Here is a 16627-nt window from a genome sequence, read left to right as displayed (position 1 = left end):
TAAGATACCAAGATAAACACATGTCTGTCCTCCTGGAGCTCAGAGTCCTGTAGGAAAGACAGATGAATCAGCAAAAATTACCACTCATTGTGGTAAGCTCTTGCTAAGATTATGAGACTTAAGGAGCCCTTGAAGGAAGCTCTTAACCCAGGCTGGAAATATCAGGGAAGCTTCCTGGAAGAAGGAATGACTAAGCAGATGAGATAGAAGAATGGATAGATGAAGTTGAGAAAATTGATCCAGACAGAAAAGACGGAGATTGCAATGACTTGGAGATTAGAAGCCAGTTCAAGGCAGCACAAAGGTGGGGCTGGGAGTTGAGCTGGAACATGTGGAAGAGGAGGCTGGGAGTGAAACCAAAGCACATCATGGGACAACTGAAAAGGCTCCAGTAAGAAGTGGAGAGTCACTGAAAGGCTGTGAGCAGGAAAGCAACAGGGTCAGATCTGTAGTTCAGAATGATCCCCGAGACTCTGTTTTCCTATCTATCAAATGGGGGATAATAATAGTACAATAGAGCTGTCTTGAGAATTAAATGAGGTAATGCAGCAAACAGTGCCTGGCACACAGATTATTATCCATTAAGCCAGGAATGCCTTCCATTGTGAAGCCAGGCTACAATCACATCCTATTATTGATTCATTTCTTGTGCAGCCATCTCCCAAACTGAGAAATGAAATGATTAAGGGGAAAGGCTATGTCATGATCCTGTCTGTGTTTCCTGATTTCAACACAAAGCCTAGCATATATAAGACGCTTGGTAAATGCGAGCTCACGATTTGATCAAACCATTGGTGCAAATCCTCAGAGTCCCAGGCCCAGGATGGGACATACTACATTCTTCCACAAGTGGGCGCAAGACGTTTCTCACAAAAGAGGCGGCGCTGGTGGCCAAGACTGGGCTCCAAGATCCCAGGACTCCCCAACCCCTCGGATCTTACTCTGAGGAAACCCGGTCCAAAGAAGGTTGTTTTCTTAGGTGGTCGCCGCAAGATGTCCAAGGCTTTATGATCAGTCAAATGAACCCGATAATAGAATGAAAGTGTTTCGAAAATGAGCACTGATGGTAATTGCTTCCTCCACCGCTGCTAATCGTGAGGGTTTTGGGTTCTGGGTGTTTTTCACTTTAGGAAGGCAAACGCCACCTTCTCCTGGGGCACTTGAATCTTTATGGAGGCGAGAGGGTTGCAAGTATCTAGGGCAGATTAGTATAGGCTCGTATCCTGGTTCCTAATTTTGCAAATACTCAGTCTCTGTCAATCACCCGGATTGGGAAGCCACAAGACTCCATAAAGGAGGGCTGGTGGGGATCAGGACAGGTAAGACAGGTACCTTTATTTGGAAAAGGGATTTGCTGAAAGTTACCTGGATAAGTCAGGGAAGGAAGGGTTAAAAAGGACCCGGCAAGTGAAGAAAAGTGGTGAGGGAGCAAAGCAAGGCAAGAGTGGAAGAGGAAGCAAAGGGGTTGCTGGCCTCGGGGAAGGGATGGGTTAACGCGGGGCTTGCCTCTGGGAGGCACCGGAGGAGCGAGGAGATGGGGGCGGGACGTCGACACAGCCGAGGAAAACAACAGACCCACCCCGACAAAGACTGGGTTAAGGGGGCGGACCCAGAAAAAGCCACGTGCCGGGGCACAAGGCTATTGGTTTTCCCGGAATTGTTTGTGCGCGGCTATTGGCTATGTCGAGAAGCCATGAGTGCCGATTGGCTGAGCGTCGGAGGGGCCGTCAGGGCAGAAGCAGGGAGGAGGCGGCCGAACAGCGTCGCTGGGCCGGACTGGGCCAAGCCAGCGCCAGAGCTGCGGGTGCAGGGACCGCAGCCCAGCTGAGCCCGAGCTGCGGGCGCCGTCGCCGCCATGCGCTGGGTGCGGGCGCTTCTGAAGAATGCGTCCCTGGCAGGAGCGCCCAAGTACATCGAGCACTTCAGCAAGTTCTCCCCGTCGCCCCTGTCCATGAAGCAGTTTCTGGACTTCGGTACGGAGTCCGAAGGGAGGGAGGCGGGAGGCGGAGAGCCGCAGGGGCCCACCAGATGGGGCGCGGAGAAGGGGTCCTGGCAATGAGAGGTTAACCCCCTGGAGCGAAGAGGCCCTCTGTGGCCAGGAAGACTTGCTCGGAAGAGTAGAGGCAGGAAGGGGTTAACAGGGAGGCAGGGCAGAAAGGGTTAAGGGTGCCCCCAGCAGAAAACACTGTCCCCTAAACTGTACGAGGGAATGGGGGGCGCTGAGAAGGAGGGGGTCCAAGGTTTCCTCCTCGGCTCGCGTTGAGAGGGGTCTGCGAGAGTAAGGGGCAGTGAGGCCTGATGTCAGCGCAGGGAGGGAGTGGAGCCCTATCTGGTCACTGAAAGGCCAACGGGGGGGTTGTCTCCACAACTCTTAAAGAGTGAGTGACAGAGGAACTAGGGGGCATGGGGTAGTAGCGACAAGGCAGGGTTGAGAGGTGCAGCCATCTGGAAGAAAACTGGGCTGGAGGTGAAGGGTCAGACCCTCCTGAGCAGGCAGGAGCGAAGACCCTGGGCAGTTGGGCCAGGAGGCTCCTTCAGAAGTTGCCAGCAGGCGCCAATGCCCCTGACTGGTGTACCTCCACCCATTGCAGCTGCCTCAGTGGGCAAGGACACTTGAAGATCAAACCTGTTTTAGCCTGGCTGCCTGTCCTCAGCTGGACAGAGGCCCAGGTCACCATGAGGTGGTCAAGCTGCTTGTACCCTCCCTTGACTGTCCCCACTTCAGGGGCTGCTGGGTCAGGAGATCCCCCAGGATCTTCCCCTACCAATGTCCTAGGGGTGGCTTTGGGGCAGGAGGAGGGCTGTGCTAAGGTGGCAGCCAGGCGTGTGGGCCCTGTCTAAATGGCATTTCCGTGGTGCCAGCTAGAAATTGGGAGGGAGGGCCCAGGTCTCTCAAGAGTTGAGTAGACAGTGGCTGGCTTAGGTTACAGCTGCGTCACTGACAGAAAGAGGTCAGGGAGGTGGCAGCCAAGACATAAGGCACCTGTTTCTCAGGATATGTCTTCCCACCTACTGCCCTGTTTGAGTGTTGAGCTTCCCTCATGTAGGAAAGCCTGGTGGGCCCACTCTCAGCCCTTAGAAGCCACCCAGCCCATACTGGAGAGAAATGTCACACCTGCAGAGGACTTTGAGTAGTTTGTTCCACTTGTACAGTGGGGAAAGTGAGACTTTCAGAAGGATGGTGACTTGTCCTGGATGACAGATTTGGAGGCAGAACCTGGACCAGAACCCAGGTCTCCTGTCACTGGCTCATAGCCTTCTCCAGTCCTTCACCCAGCTTTTCATCTTTACTGGGGATCAAGGTTCCCATTTGCCTCAAAGATGGACATTAATACTAGGCATGGTGGCCCATGCCTATAATCCCAGTGGCTTGGGAGACTGAGGCAGGAAGATCACAAGTTCAAAGCCAGCCTCAGCAACGTAGCTAAGTAGGCCCTAAGCAATTCAGTGAGACCCTGTCTCTAAATAAAATAGCAAAAGGGCTGGGGATGAGGCTCAGTGGTAAGTGCCTCTGGGTTTAATCCTGATACCAAAGAAAAGTAGGGGATCATTAATACAGAGGCAACCTTACAGTGGGCATCCATCCACCTCACCAGCCTGGATAGAGTGGCCAGGGACAATGCTTGGACCCTGCAGCTACGGGAGTCTGGGTATAGCCCCCCTCAACGAGGGTGCAGTTCAGGTGGGATGGATGTCCTGGGTGCCTCTGCCCCCCTGGATCTACTCCCAGTGCCAAAGCTTTCGGGGAGGAAAGGAGAAAGAAGTGAGGTGACTTAGGCCAGAGCAGCTCCAAATGGGTCCCAAAGGGGCCCTGTCCCCATGTTTAAAAGCAAATAGGATGGGAAGGGGATGCAGTTCTTGAAGTACTGGACAGGTGATGGGGAGGCCTGAACACCACAGAGGTTAAGAGAGGTGCCTTATTTTTGCCCTGGGCAGGTCCTTTGTCCTCTAAACCCTGATCAGTGCAAGGTTTAGCTCACCTGATCCTGGAGATGTCCTTGGATTCCCAGAGTTTGTGCCTATGGACTCACCCCTCTGTCTTCCACCAGGGTCCAGCAATGCCTGTGAGAAAACCTCGTTCACCTTCCTTCGGCAGGAGCTGCCTGTGCGCTTGGCCAACATCATGAAAGAGATTAACCTGCTTCCGGATCGGGTGCTGAGCACACCCTCTGTGCAGCTGGTACAGAGCTGGTGAGACCTCTCCCATTCCATCACACTGTGCCCCTCGGCTCAGGGATGGAGTCTCTGTGCTGCCAGCTGCCTTGAGGCGGGTGGGAATCAAGGGAAGACACAGGGGCTCTGAGAGGCTGGGGAGTTGCCCAGAGTAACATGGGAATTCTAGGCCCTAGCAGGAATAGTTGGCCTCCTCACTTCTGTGTCTGGGACACCCCTCTTCTTACCATCCTGCTTTCTCTGGGAACCCAGGATCCATCCAGAAATCAGTTTTCATAGTCAAAACCTTAATTCAGGCTAATAATGTCAGCAATGGCCACCAGCCCTAGGTCTGGAACCCCAGCCCCTATTAGACACTATTTATTTAGGGTGATTTTTTTTTTTTTTTTTTTTTTTTTTTTGGTACCAGGGATTGAACTCATGGGCATTCAACCACTGAGCCACATCTCCAGCCCTGTTTTGTATTTTATTTAGAGACAGGGTCTCACTGAGTTGCTTAGCACCTCGCTGTTGCTGAGGCTGGCTTTGAATTCATGATTCTCCTGTCTCAGCCTCCCGAGATGCTGGTATTTAGGGTGACTTTTTGAGAAACAGAAACAAGAAGCAAATCTTGGAACAAATTATATAATCCAAGCAACAAGTCTGATTGTTTTGGATGTTGGAAAATGCTCAAATAGATACAGGGATGACACAGTCTTTTCCCAAAGAGTTTTGGAGGACAAAGTCCATAAGTTTATTGCAGGCAGCCAGAGGAGCAGAGGTGAAGCCTGGGGAAGGCACTCAGGAGGGTGCAGGGTCAGGTAACTAGAGGTCATTAGCCAACAGCCTGTTCCATGAAGCACAAACAGGATGTGTCCTTCACCAGGCATATAGCTGGCTAATCATCAGTGGGCTGTCATGGTGCCTGGGCAGAATCGCTTGGCTGTTGGGACCCATGGAGTGGAATGGCTGTGGTTTCCTTTTGGACTCCAGAGCATGTGTCCCCCCACCTGAGCCCAGCAGCATGCTGTGTCTAAGAAAACAACAATGGCTGCCCTCAGGGAGCCCATCCTCTCATAGGAAAATACGATTTCTACCAAGACTGGGCAAACCAAGTGCATCAGAGATAGAGGGAGGAGCAGTGAGCACTGAAGAGTTAGTTGTTTTTAAATGAAGAATCAAAGGTTATTATTATTATTTTTAAAAATGTTGTTTAATTGTCAGTGGGTCTTTTATTTATTTATTATTTATTGACACATGGTGTGCGAATCGAACCCAGTTCCTCACACATGCTAGGCAAGCGCTCTACCACTGAGCCACAACCCCAGCCCTAAGGTTATTATTCTAAAAGTATAATCGAGTGTTTTCCCCCCTTCATTGAAGAAGGATAACATAATATCATTTTGACACGTGGAAAATACAAAAACACAGAAGAAAATGCGAACCCCTACTCTCTTCCCATAACCAGACACTGCTCAGGGTTCAGGGGCTTTTTTGGTGCCCTGCCAGCATTATGTCTGTACAGGAACACGCACACCCTTAAATTATTCTAATGAAATGAGCCACGGTAGATAACGTGTTACACACAACGCCAGGTATACAGTAGATGCACAATGAATGTTGACCAAATCAGAAGTTGTGGGAAGCTGGGCACAGTGGCGCACACCTGTAATCTCAGTGGCTCAGGAGGCTGAGGCATGAGGATCACAAGTTCAAACCCAGCCTCAGCAACTTGGCAAGGCCCTAAGCAACTCAGTGAGACCCCGTCTCTAAATCAAATACAAAATAGAGCTGGGGATGTGGCTTAGTGGTCGAGTGCCCCTGAGTTTAATCCCTGGCACCAAAAATAAATAAAAATTATATATATATATATAATCATGGTGGAAGGTAAAATGGACTTCAGAGGAACGTAGGCAATTCATAGCCAGAATGGGAAGGGGCTGGCTTGATCACCCGGCTTGGTCACCCGGGAACGTGCTCTGAGGGGTTGATTGTGCCCACTGTGAGCATGAAGGTGGGATAGAGGGACGGAGGGCAGAGTCTGATCTTCCTGTAGCCCAACCAGGCCACCCCTTGCTGAGCCCAGGATCTCCGAGCCAACCAGCGTGTCCCACCACAGGGTGGTGGAGCACTGGGGAGAGACAGAAGGTGCCATCTGTTCTGCCCAGCCTTCCTCCCACTCTGTCCGGCTGACTGGCCTGGCTGCCTCTCAGGACTGACCGACTCAGGCCGACTCCAGAACCAGGCTTTTCAGTTCCCTCCCTGGACACTGTGTTCTGGGGATAGCCAGAGGTGCAGGAGGAGGGCAGGGGATTGCTGGACTGTCCATGACTCCCCAGGACGCTACACAGAGTCCCTTTCTGAAAATCAGTGACCTGGGGGGGCTTGACCTAATTTATTCTTCTATCAAAGCTTGGAAGTAATGTCAAGTAACAGCAGGAGGGAGTGAAGTTAGACAAGAGAGAATACTTCACCAGAGGATGATTCAGCGTAGAGGAGAGCAAGCCAAGGGATTGTTAAGGCCTCCTGGCATGCTGAAGAGACAGCCTGCTGAGAGTTGTTTCCCGAGCCAGTGGGCATCAGCCACAGCAAGAGAGACTGAGGTGTGAGAGCAGAAGGACTTCCTGATGGGGACAAAGTGGTTGCCTATAAGAGTGCAGATCTCCTTTTCTAGAGAAACCTCCAGCTGGCTGAATGATGGATCAGATGTGGTGGGCGTGGGCAGGGTCTGTATGAAAAGAGGTGGTGACTTCCCAGGGAACCTGGCAAGACAGCCACCAGACTAAGTCTGATGAGTAAGAAATAAAACTCCCTGTTGGAGGGGCTGGAGTTGTGGCTCAGCGGTAAAGCGCTCGCCTAGCATGTGCGAGGTGCTGGGTTCGATCCTCAGCACCACATGCTGGGTTCGATCCTCAGCACCACATAAAAATAAATAAAATAAAATAAAGGTATTATGTCCAACTACAACTAAAAAAATATATTTAAAAAAAAAAACCCTCTCTGTTGGAAACCAAAAGAGTACTGTGCAGACGCAGCTGGCAGTAGTGTCATAGTCACTGTGTGGTGATGGTTGGCAGGGTCACCCCTCAGCTGGGGCGGGGTCTGGGCAGTCCCTGTACCTGAAGAATTCCTGGTTCTGAATAAACCTGATGTGTTATTTCAGCTGGACAGACTTGGGGTAGCAGGCCATGTTTTAGAGGTGACAGGAAGGTGGGGATGTTCTAGGTATTGCAGACAGTATGGTGGCCCTACACCTCTGCTGCCTTGTCTGTAACATGGGGACTCATTCTGTTTCTCAGGGTCAAATGCTATTGCTAAAAGTGACAAGCACGCAGAACTCTGTTAACACCAGCGATGTCCCCAGGCCTCCGGGCAGCACCTCCAGGCCACAGATGCTCCAATTGTGGTGGAGGTTTCTAGAAGCTGCATCCTGAGGGCCAGCCTGAGTGCTCACATGCGCCACTTGTCCCCACAACCTTCCGAGTGGACTTTGCTCTCACCCCCCCCCCCCACTTTGTAGATGAGAAACTGAGGTTCAGGGAGGTGAAGAAGTTCTTAGGCCACCCTGGGAATGGGTGGTGGAGCTGGGAGTCGAACCAGGGCTACAGGATCTGGAGGCTGTGTTCTGGAAGGGAGCGGCAGGCCACCCCGTGGGCAGTGTCGCCGTGCTGAGAGGTTTTCCAGAGCCGGTGGGCATCCACCACAGCGAGAAAGACTGAGATCTCTAAGCTCACGTGTAAGTCCCCTGCAAAGTAGGGTCCACCAGCAAAGAGTCTGTCAGCTGGTGGCCACCCGGCTCCTCTTAGCAGGGGAGGATGGCCGGAGGAGGTGTGGATGGTGGGGACGTGCTTTTAGAAAACGCTCTGGGCTAAGTAGGAGTTAGAGTAGAATCAAATGATAGTGAGTCATTCTTGTCATTAAGAGTCTGTGGGGGTTGCTGGAAGGGGGCAGGTGATAGGGGGTGGCCAGCATCCTCTCACCAGCCTCCCTTGCCCATGAGCAAGGTGTGTGGACCTCAGACCCTGCTGCCTCCCCAGGGAACCACCCAGTCCCAGAGAATTCCATGCAGCAGGCCCAGGCGGATCTGGTCCCCCGCTGGGCTAGGGCCTGGGCAGAACTGGCTGCCGGATCCCCCAGACCCCCCTGCATAACTAAGGAGCAGATGCTGAGCCCAATAGGAACCAGGGGCCACGATTATCTCCTTCTATCTGTGCAGTCCTACCCCCTAGTTCCTGCTGGGAACCCCGTTGTGCAGGGGGGGACTGGGCAGCCAGTGGACTTCAGTGCATAGCCAAGCCTGCCCCCGAACCCTAAGAGAGTGCTCCAGGTGCCTGCAGGCTCTGGTCCTCTTCACTCAGTACAGAGAGCCACCCCCTCACATGGCCCTCATGTGGCTATCTCCTGGTCTACTTTGTCCCCAGCAGCTGTGAACACTAGTGCCCCACAGGCACGCTCCTCATGTTCACAGTCTTACGCACCCTCCCCCAAGATCTTCAGGCACCCCCTCTCTGCACATCCCTCACTGAGGTGTGCCCACCCCCCACCCCACATGCCACCCTCCTGCCTTCCCTGTCGGGGCTCTGGACTGGTGAGAACCCTGAAGGCAGCCCTGGGGGCACCTCCAGGTGGGAAGCTTACCTAGGAGTAGCAGGCTCCCAGGCCCCAGGCCTCCCCAGTTGTTGTGGGCCCCCACTGCCCGCTCTGCCTGGACATGTCATCTACTTTAGACCCAGCTCTTCCCGGGTGCTGGGAGGGTAGGCAGCCCAGGAGCCAGCAGGGCTCCACCCCCTGTGTCTCCTCTGTAGGTTCCAGGTCTAGCCCAAGGGGGACATCTGGAGTGCCAGGCCCCTGGGAGCTTCAGGCCAGGGCCAGGCCAAGGATCCTCTGGGAATCTCCTCTCTGACCTGGGAATACAACCAGGGCTGTCAGGGAGTCTAAAGCCTGTGGCTACTGTGATGTCCCTTATCACACTGTGCTGGCTGGCTGGCGGTGCTACCCACTGCCAGTTCATCCTGCTGTCCTTTGCTCCACGTCAGTGGCACGTGAGCACCCCATGCTGCCCGCTAAGCCTCACCGAGCAGCCCTACCCTCCGGCACTAGGACTCTGCCCCTGCTGCCGATGTGCAGTCAGGGAGCAGCTCCACCTTCTCCTCTGGCCTCCTCCATCCCCACCTGCCCCTGGGTCTTGAGAGGGGATCCCAGGGCCATGCTCCAGCTGGCCCCCTCCCCCCAGCATTGGAGATTCTCCCCCAAATCTCTCTAAGAGTCATCTGAGCATGAGGCTTTATTCTGGACGTGGTAGAGGACAAGGATTTAGAGTCACACGGGCCTGAGAGAGAGCATCCCGGCTCTGCATGTTCACCTCCTCATCTGTCTCACGCCTACGTCATGGGATCCCTGTGGAGGTCAAAGTGAAGCACCAGGGCGTCACAGAGCAGATCCAGAGAGTGCTGCCTACTGTCGCCATCGGCAGCAGCAGAAGCATCACTCTTAGGAGCAGTGTGGATGGGGAGCAGCTGGCCACAGGGTATAGCCAAGTAGACCCAGGTTCAAATCCCAGCCTGCTGCTCACTGTGTGGCTGGGGCACAGTACCTGCCTTCTCTGAGCTGGTCCCTTGTCCTCAAAATGAGGGAAATACTTTGCACTCTGTATCCCAGCTCTAAGCGCAGGTGGAGACAGTGGTCTCTGCGTAAGTGTCAGCTGTTATAATTCTTCAGGAGACCAAAGTAAGGTCTTAGTGTCATCCAATGTCTTCGGACAGGGATGGGGTAACTCTGGGAGGAAGCTGAACTCAACTGTGGCTCCCCGTCCCCACCCTGGCTGGCTGGCTGGCGGTGCTACCCACTGCCAGTTCATCCTGCTGTCAGCAAGGACACCTCTCTCTGTCCGCTGTATCCTGGGCCCTGGGTGGGGAGGCTGCGGGAGCCCCAGGGGTAAGAGCCTCATTCCTGCCCACAGAGGGGAGCTCTTCAGGGCAGTGTGGACCAAAGAATGGTGTGATTTGGGGTCTATAAGAAGTACAGGGGTGTCGGAGGCCACTGGGGCTCAGGGTGTACTCAGATGGAGCGTTTCTGAGCAAGCATTCGGAGAGTGCAATGGGCCTCACCCCATGCCAGTGATCATCTAGTCCTCACCAGAAAGCAGTAGTAAATGTGTCTGCAAAGTCCCCATTTTCCTAACAAAGACATTCAGGCCCAGACAGGTTCCATGACTTACTCAGGGCCACACAGCTTGATGTGGAAGAGCCAGGACGGGGACCAAGCAGAGCCCATTCCAAGATGTTTACAGTCTTGTCTGCTGTCTTAGCGAGCGAGGGAAGGGCAGCAGTTGGTGGGTGTAAGTGGAAGGGCACCTGAGCAGAGGAACAGCCTGAGTGGAGGCCTGGAGGTGGGAATCCCGAGCAGTCACAGCCTGATGGGTGACAGGAGAGCTGGAGACCTCTGGGCCTTCATCATCCCCTTCCCAGCTGTGGCGCTGCCCCAGGCCTGGGTTGAGGTGACTCAGGCTCATCCCTGCCTTTCTTACCTCTTAGAGGTCGCCATGAAGGTCAGTGCATCCTGGCCTTGGAAGTGGCTCTGAATGTGGTAGGGCGCTTCCCAGACACACCGCCAAGCCTGGGCCCCCTGCCACAGGGCTAAGGACAGCCCCTCCCCCACCCCGCCTCCTGGCTGGAGCCGTTCTGCCAGAGACCCAGTGCTTCCTGCCCTCCCAGGAGAACAGGCTGCAGACTGGGCATGTTAGCAGAGAAACCGGGAACCTTAGGGGGAACAGTGGCTCCAGGTTGGCATCATCTGCTACCCCAGGTGACTCATATGCCCCCTGCTGGCCCTGTGTTCCTTTTGCATCCTCTGACCTAGCTGCAGGTAGGAGCAGGCACCCTGCACTGCTGCTGGGGCCCTTCAGAGCAAAAGGAGCCTCTCTGGGCTCTCCAGGGACCTAGCCCTCCCTCAGGCCCTGCCTACTCACCATTTTAGGATCCTGTTCCCTAGGCCTAATGTCACTCTGGAAGAGGCCCCTGCTCACCAGTCTCTGTCTGTACCCCAGGGGATGCAGCAGACGCCTATGGGAGAAGTGATAGGATTTCCGGGAAAGGGCAGGTGGACCTCAGTGTCTTCTCACTGCTGGGCCCTCGGTCCACTCTCCTGACCTATGAGGCCTCTTGGATGGAATTATCTCCAGGCTCCCCTAGGACTAGTATTCTAGTTTCCAAAGCAGAGGTGCCATAGGGGACCAATGGATTAGAGGTTTGCATAACTTACCAGGCTGTCAGGGAGACGTGCAGATGACAGAGGTTGAGGAAAGCTGTGCTGCAGCCTGTCCCCAGGTCCCACAGTGGGAACAGAGCAAAAGCAAGGTCCATCTTAGGGGCTGGAGGCGGCCTCGCCAGCTGCAGCTGAAGCCATGTCCCCTCCTTCCCTCTGCACACAGGTATGTCCAGAGTCTGCTGGACATCATGGAGTTCCTGGACAAGGACCCTGAGGACCACCGTACCCTGCACCAGTGAGTGAGGGCCCTGAGCGTGGCAGGGAGGCAGGTCCAGGCGAGGGGCATCTGAGGTTGCAGCTCCTGGTGGAACGCCAGCAGGGCAGAAAGATGCCTAGGCAGGGGAGAAGCAGACTCCATTCTCAGTGTGGGAGTCAGCTGGGTGAGGGCTGGGCCCTGCCCTTGGGGAGCTGCCCTTCAGAGGATCTGAGAGCTTTGAGCACAAAGACTGTGGGACAGCAGAAGGAGACTGAGGATGGGCTTCAGGAGGAAGGGGTGCTGTGTGTCATGGGGTTGGGAAGGGAAGATGGGGAGGAGTCTGGGCGCCCCAGGGCTGGGGCTGGGTAGGGTGAACATCTGACCTTCCAAAGGTTCACTGATGCCCTGGTTACCATCCGGAACCGGCACAATGACGTGGTACCCACCATGGCCCAGGGCGTGCTGGAGTACAAGGACACCTACGGCGATGACCCGGTCTCCAACCAGAACATCCAGTACTTCCTGGACCGCTTCTACCTCAGCCGCATCTCCATCCGCATGCTCATCAACCAGCACAGTGAGCCCAGCTGCCGGGAAGGTGGGGGTGGGAGGAGGGGGGAGCCCCTGGGCTAGACCCCCAGCACATGAATTAAACAGATTGTTATTTAGAGTTTCTTTGTCCAGGAAGGTTCACTGTGATTGTTGACAGATCATAGCCATCATAAATTCAACGAGTTTCTCATGCTCAACTAATTTCAAAATCAAGATGGGGAAAGCCGTAAAGGACAGCTGTCAGGTGGGATGGATGTGGGGAGAAACTTCTGGAAAGAAGCATGCTTCAGGCCTGCAGAGGTCCCAGGTGGCCTGAGCCAGGGGTGCAGCCAGGGTTGGGGGCACTTTGGGATCAGAGCCCCTAGGAGGTTGGAGAAGGGTGGATTCTAGGATGGCCCTGGGAAGAGGGGACCCAGGGACAGGCTCTAGGCCCAGCCAGCAGCACCTTCTCTCCCACCCACAGCCCTCATCTTTGATGGCAGCACCAACCCTGCCCACCCCAAACACATCGGCAGCATCGACCCCAACTGCAAGGTGTCTGACGTGGTGAAAGGTGAGCCTCCCTGGGCCTGGCCTGCAGGAGACTCGGGGACCACTCTAGGTCCACCTGCCAGGGGTGACCCATTCCCGGTGGGTAGGGGCACATCCCCATGAAGGTAATGTTGGTGATGCCCTGTCCACGCCAGGGGGACTGCCTGCTATGTGAGCCACCCATACCCCGAATGGCCCCATCTTCTTGCAGATGCCTACGACATGGCCAAGCTCCTCTGTGACAAGTATTACATGGCCTCACCTGACCTGGAGATCCAGGAGGTCAACGGTGAGCAAGTGAGGCTGTGCGTGTGTCTCCTGGAGGGCGGGGCAGGGGAGGGGCAGGGGAGAGCCGGGTGAGGGGGGCAGCCGGAAGGGGGTGCTGCTTTCCAGGCAGGGGAGAAGCAGGGCTGCTTTTAGGATTTTTTTATTTGATGGTGACTATTTCGATATTTGATAAATATTTATTGCAAGCAAGACAGACAAGGTCCCTGTTCTCGTTGGGGAGCTTATATTCTGGGTGCTAGGGAGGTTGGGGGATGGGGCCAACAAACACATAAACAAGATGATTTCAAATGGATAGGAAGGAAATAAGGCGGACTAGCAGGAGGGCGATGGGGGAGCCAAGTTGGAGGTGGGCCGTCAGTCTGGCCGCCTTTCCAGAATCCAAATCCGAGTGGCTAAATTAAGAGAGAGGTTTCCCTCTGGCCCGCCTCTGGGTGGCAGGGTATTTGGAGCTGGCTCCCCACCCCCAGCTCTCAGGAGGACAGGGAAGGCTGGGCTTCTGTGAGTCACTGGCTCCCCCCAGCTCAATGGAGGCTGGGGATATCTCTAGCTGGGCAGCCATTGCCCAGTTACAGCGTGGAAGGGGTGGCCGTTACCCAAAGAAGAGGGGGCCAGGAGGGCTGCAGGGCCTGTCTGAAGGAGGGTGGGAAGTTACTCCAGGCTGTGTCCTGACCTTGCTCTCCACTCCCTGCAGCTGCCAACTCCACCCAGCCCATTCACATGGTCTACGTCCCCTCCCACCTCTACCACATGCTCTTTGAACTCTTCAAGGTGAGGAGGCTGGGGACCCCCATTCACAGGGCTCCTATTAGGTCTGGCTTCTCTCACTCAGCTCAGCCCTCATTCCCTCCCCCTCCCCAGAATGCCATGCGAGCCACAGTGGAGAGCCACGAGTCCAGCCTCGTTCTCCCCCCTATCAAGGTCATGGTGGCCTTGGGTGAGGAAGATCTGTCCATCAAAGTAGGTGGCCCTTGTGGGTGGGGAAGACCATGGAAAGGGCAGGGTGGTGGTGGGTGGAAAACTAAGCTCTGGAGGGCTCCTGACATGTCCCCTTGGCCCCAGATGAGTGACCGGGGTGGAGGTGTCCCCTTGAGGAAGATTGAGCGACTCTTCAGCTACATGTATTCCACAGCACCTACCCCCCAGCCCGGCACTGGGGGCACCCCGCTGGTAAGATGGCTTCATCCAGGCCCCTCTCGCTCCTGGGGGATGCCCGCCTCTTCCACCTCTCTCCCTCTTGCTTCCCTATCTCCCAGTGATGCTGTACCCTCTGTGGCGGTGTGTAGTGACAGTTCCCTCTCCTGAGTCTGGGCCTCCTGGTCTCCTCATCTCTCCCTTTCCTGCACGGGTCCACCTCTGCTGAGGGTCGTCTGTCTGCCTGTCACCTTTCCTCGGTCTTCCCTCCCTCTCCCCACAGTTACTACCTTTCTCGTGACATTGTTCTGCTGTCCAGTGCCTCCCTGCCCCCTCCCAGGGGAAGCCCTGTGACCTGCACAGGCCTCCTGGCTACCTGAGCAGACCTCCTGCCTGCCTGGCCTCCTCCATCCCACAGCCCCGTCTGGCTTCAGAGGCTTCTCTTTTCCATGCCCCCTCCCCCTCCCAGTTCTGGAGGCCCCTGCCTGGCGCCAGCCCAGCAGCCCACTCACCTGTCAGTCCCTGTGGCCCCAGGACCAGCCCCAGCCCCCTCACTGCTGCCTTCTTGCTCCCTGCAGGCTGGCTTTGGCTATGGGCTCCCCATTTCCCGCCTCTATGCCAAGTACTTCCAGGGGGACTTGCAGCTCTTCTCCATGGAAGGCTTTGGGACTGATGCTGTCATCTATCTCAAGGTGAGGCCCTGCCCACTGAGTCCCCTGGAGAAGGGTTTTCTGGGCAGGCAGGGCCGCTGTGAGGTTTCCCATCCACCCCTCCCTCCTTTCCTGGTTCTAGACTCAGAGTCAGCAGAGGTACAGTTCCTCAACCCATAAGCCCCCAGCTTGGGAGGGAATTTCAATCTGTGGCCCACGATTAAGACCCCTCTTTCAGGGACCTTTGACCTTTTAGACCTGGAAAGAAAGGGGACTGTGGAGGTCTTGTTATCCAGCTCAGAGGGTGAGACTGAGGACCCAACCTGGTGACCTTAATCAGGGTCACAGCCCACCCTCCTCCCTCTTTCTCCCTGACCTTTGAGGGAGCAGCTTTCTTGAATGGGCAGGAGCAGGACACAGGAGGGAACAGACCCTTCCATTGCCCTTCTGAGCAGGGTCGTGTCTCAGCCGGCTGCTGGTGGCTGGGCTGACTTGCGGTGGGACATGCGGCTCAGGGACCAGCACAGCCACCTGGGGAAGGGTGGTTTATTGAGGAGTGGGCAAGTCTCAGGGAGGTGCGAGGCTCACCCTGTGCTCCGCAGGCCCTGTCCACAGACTCAGTGGAGCGCCTGCCCGTCTACAACAAGTCAGCCTGGCGCCACTACCAGACCATCCAGGAGGCCGGCGACTGGTGTGTGCCCAGCACAGAGCCCAAGAACACGTCCACCTACCGGGTCAGCTAGGGGCCGCCCTCCCCTGTAGTCGAGAGGACAGACTGCTGCCTCGGGGTCTGGCCACCAAGGCGACCCTCTCCGTCACCCAGGAAGTGGGGTGGGGGTGGTTCTCCCTGATGACCAGTTTCTATCTCTGTGGAAGTCACTGCAGTGACTGGTTTGTGGTGGTCCTTAAGTGCCAATCTGTCTCCGTGGAGACACCTGGGTGGTCTCCCTGGGTCCCAGTCTCCATGGGTGATGCCTGAGGATGGAGGATGATCCACCCCATGGGTTGCCCTAGAGACACTTTCCCATGGTGGTCCTGAGACCAGGACTATCACTCTTCTGCCAGGGTCCTGGGTCCCCCTCATGCCCACCATAGCCCTGGACTTCCTCCTGCCTTACTCTCCACCACTTACAGGCATACTGCCCTGGTCCATCGTCAGTGTTAGGAAGGGGCCAGGTGCCCCCAGGCCTGGTGGGGGGAGTGGAAGGGAGAGGATGCACCTCTGACCCTTGTCGGGGTCTTGCTCTGGCACCTCTCCCTCCACTCTGGGCATCAAGGTAGAAGTCGGCAGGTGGGGAGTAGGGAATGGTTCTCAGCCCAGGTCTATCCCAAAAGTAGAGGAACCTGGGGAAACCTCGAGGTTGCTTGCCCTGCCAGGGAGCCTCAGGTGACCTTGGCAAGGTTGTGCCACCCTCCCCAGCATGTCCTCACGTGCACACTGTCTGCCCACCCCACCTCCACTCAGTCCTGCCTGACCTCAGCCCTGCTGTGCCCAGCGTGTACTCGAGTGGCTTTCTCCCTGGATGCTCTGTACATAGCTAGTTTTATAGCCCTGAGTGCCCCCACCCTTCCCCTTAGCACACAGGGGGTTAAAGCTGTGTGTTCCTCCCAGTGGCTGTGACGGTGACAATGACATTCACAGTAAAGAGGAGATTGAATAAGACTGTGGCCTGGCTGCATTGCTGGGGGCGGGGAGCCACACACACCCTCATTTACATAGACTGCCATACCCTGTGTCACACATGATGTCACCAGGACATTGGCATCACCCGTATGTACCAGGAGTAAAATACCAGGCAGCTCCTTCAGAGCTCTTGACAGCCCAGCAACAGTGACAGGCCTGTCAGTCCACCACACATGA

At 55.6% G+C, this 16627-nt stretch overlaps 1 protein-coding gene across 1 annotated transcript; it reads left to right on the top strand.

The window, feature by feature from the left end:
- The first annotated feature begins 1742 nt into the window (after window positions 1–1742).
- On the top strand, window positions 1743–16429 carry Pdk2 (pyruvate dehydrogenase kinase 2). The gene is made up of 11 exons (XM_026387007.2): window positions 1743–1973; window positions 4050–4191; window positions 11582–11653; window positions 12007–12191; window positions 12630–12719; window positions 12909–12986; window positions 13677–13753; window positions 13844–13942; window positions 14045–14152; window positions 14695–14808; window positions 15369–16429. Exons 1-11 carry the CDS (start codon window positions 1856–1858, stop codon window positions 15507–15509), a joined length of 1224 nt encoding a protein of 407 aa, XP_026242792.1. The 5' UTR covers window positions 1743–1855; the 3' UTR covers window positions 15510–16429.
- Window positions 16430–16627: the final 198 nt, after the last annotated feature.

Source organism: Urocitellus parryii, chromosome 7 (genome assembly GCF_045843805.1).
Source record: "Urocitellus parryii isolate mUroPar1 chromosome 7, mUroPar1.hap1, whole genome shotgun sequence".
In the NCBI taxonomy this organism is placed as follows: domain Eukaryota; kingdom Metazoa; phylum Chordata; class Mammalia; order Rodentia; family Sciuridae; genus Urocitellus; species Urocitellus parryii.
Note: the sequence above shows the minus strand (reverse complement) of the source record. Positions and strands in the feature narration are given on the sequence as shown.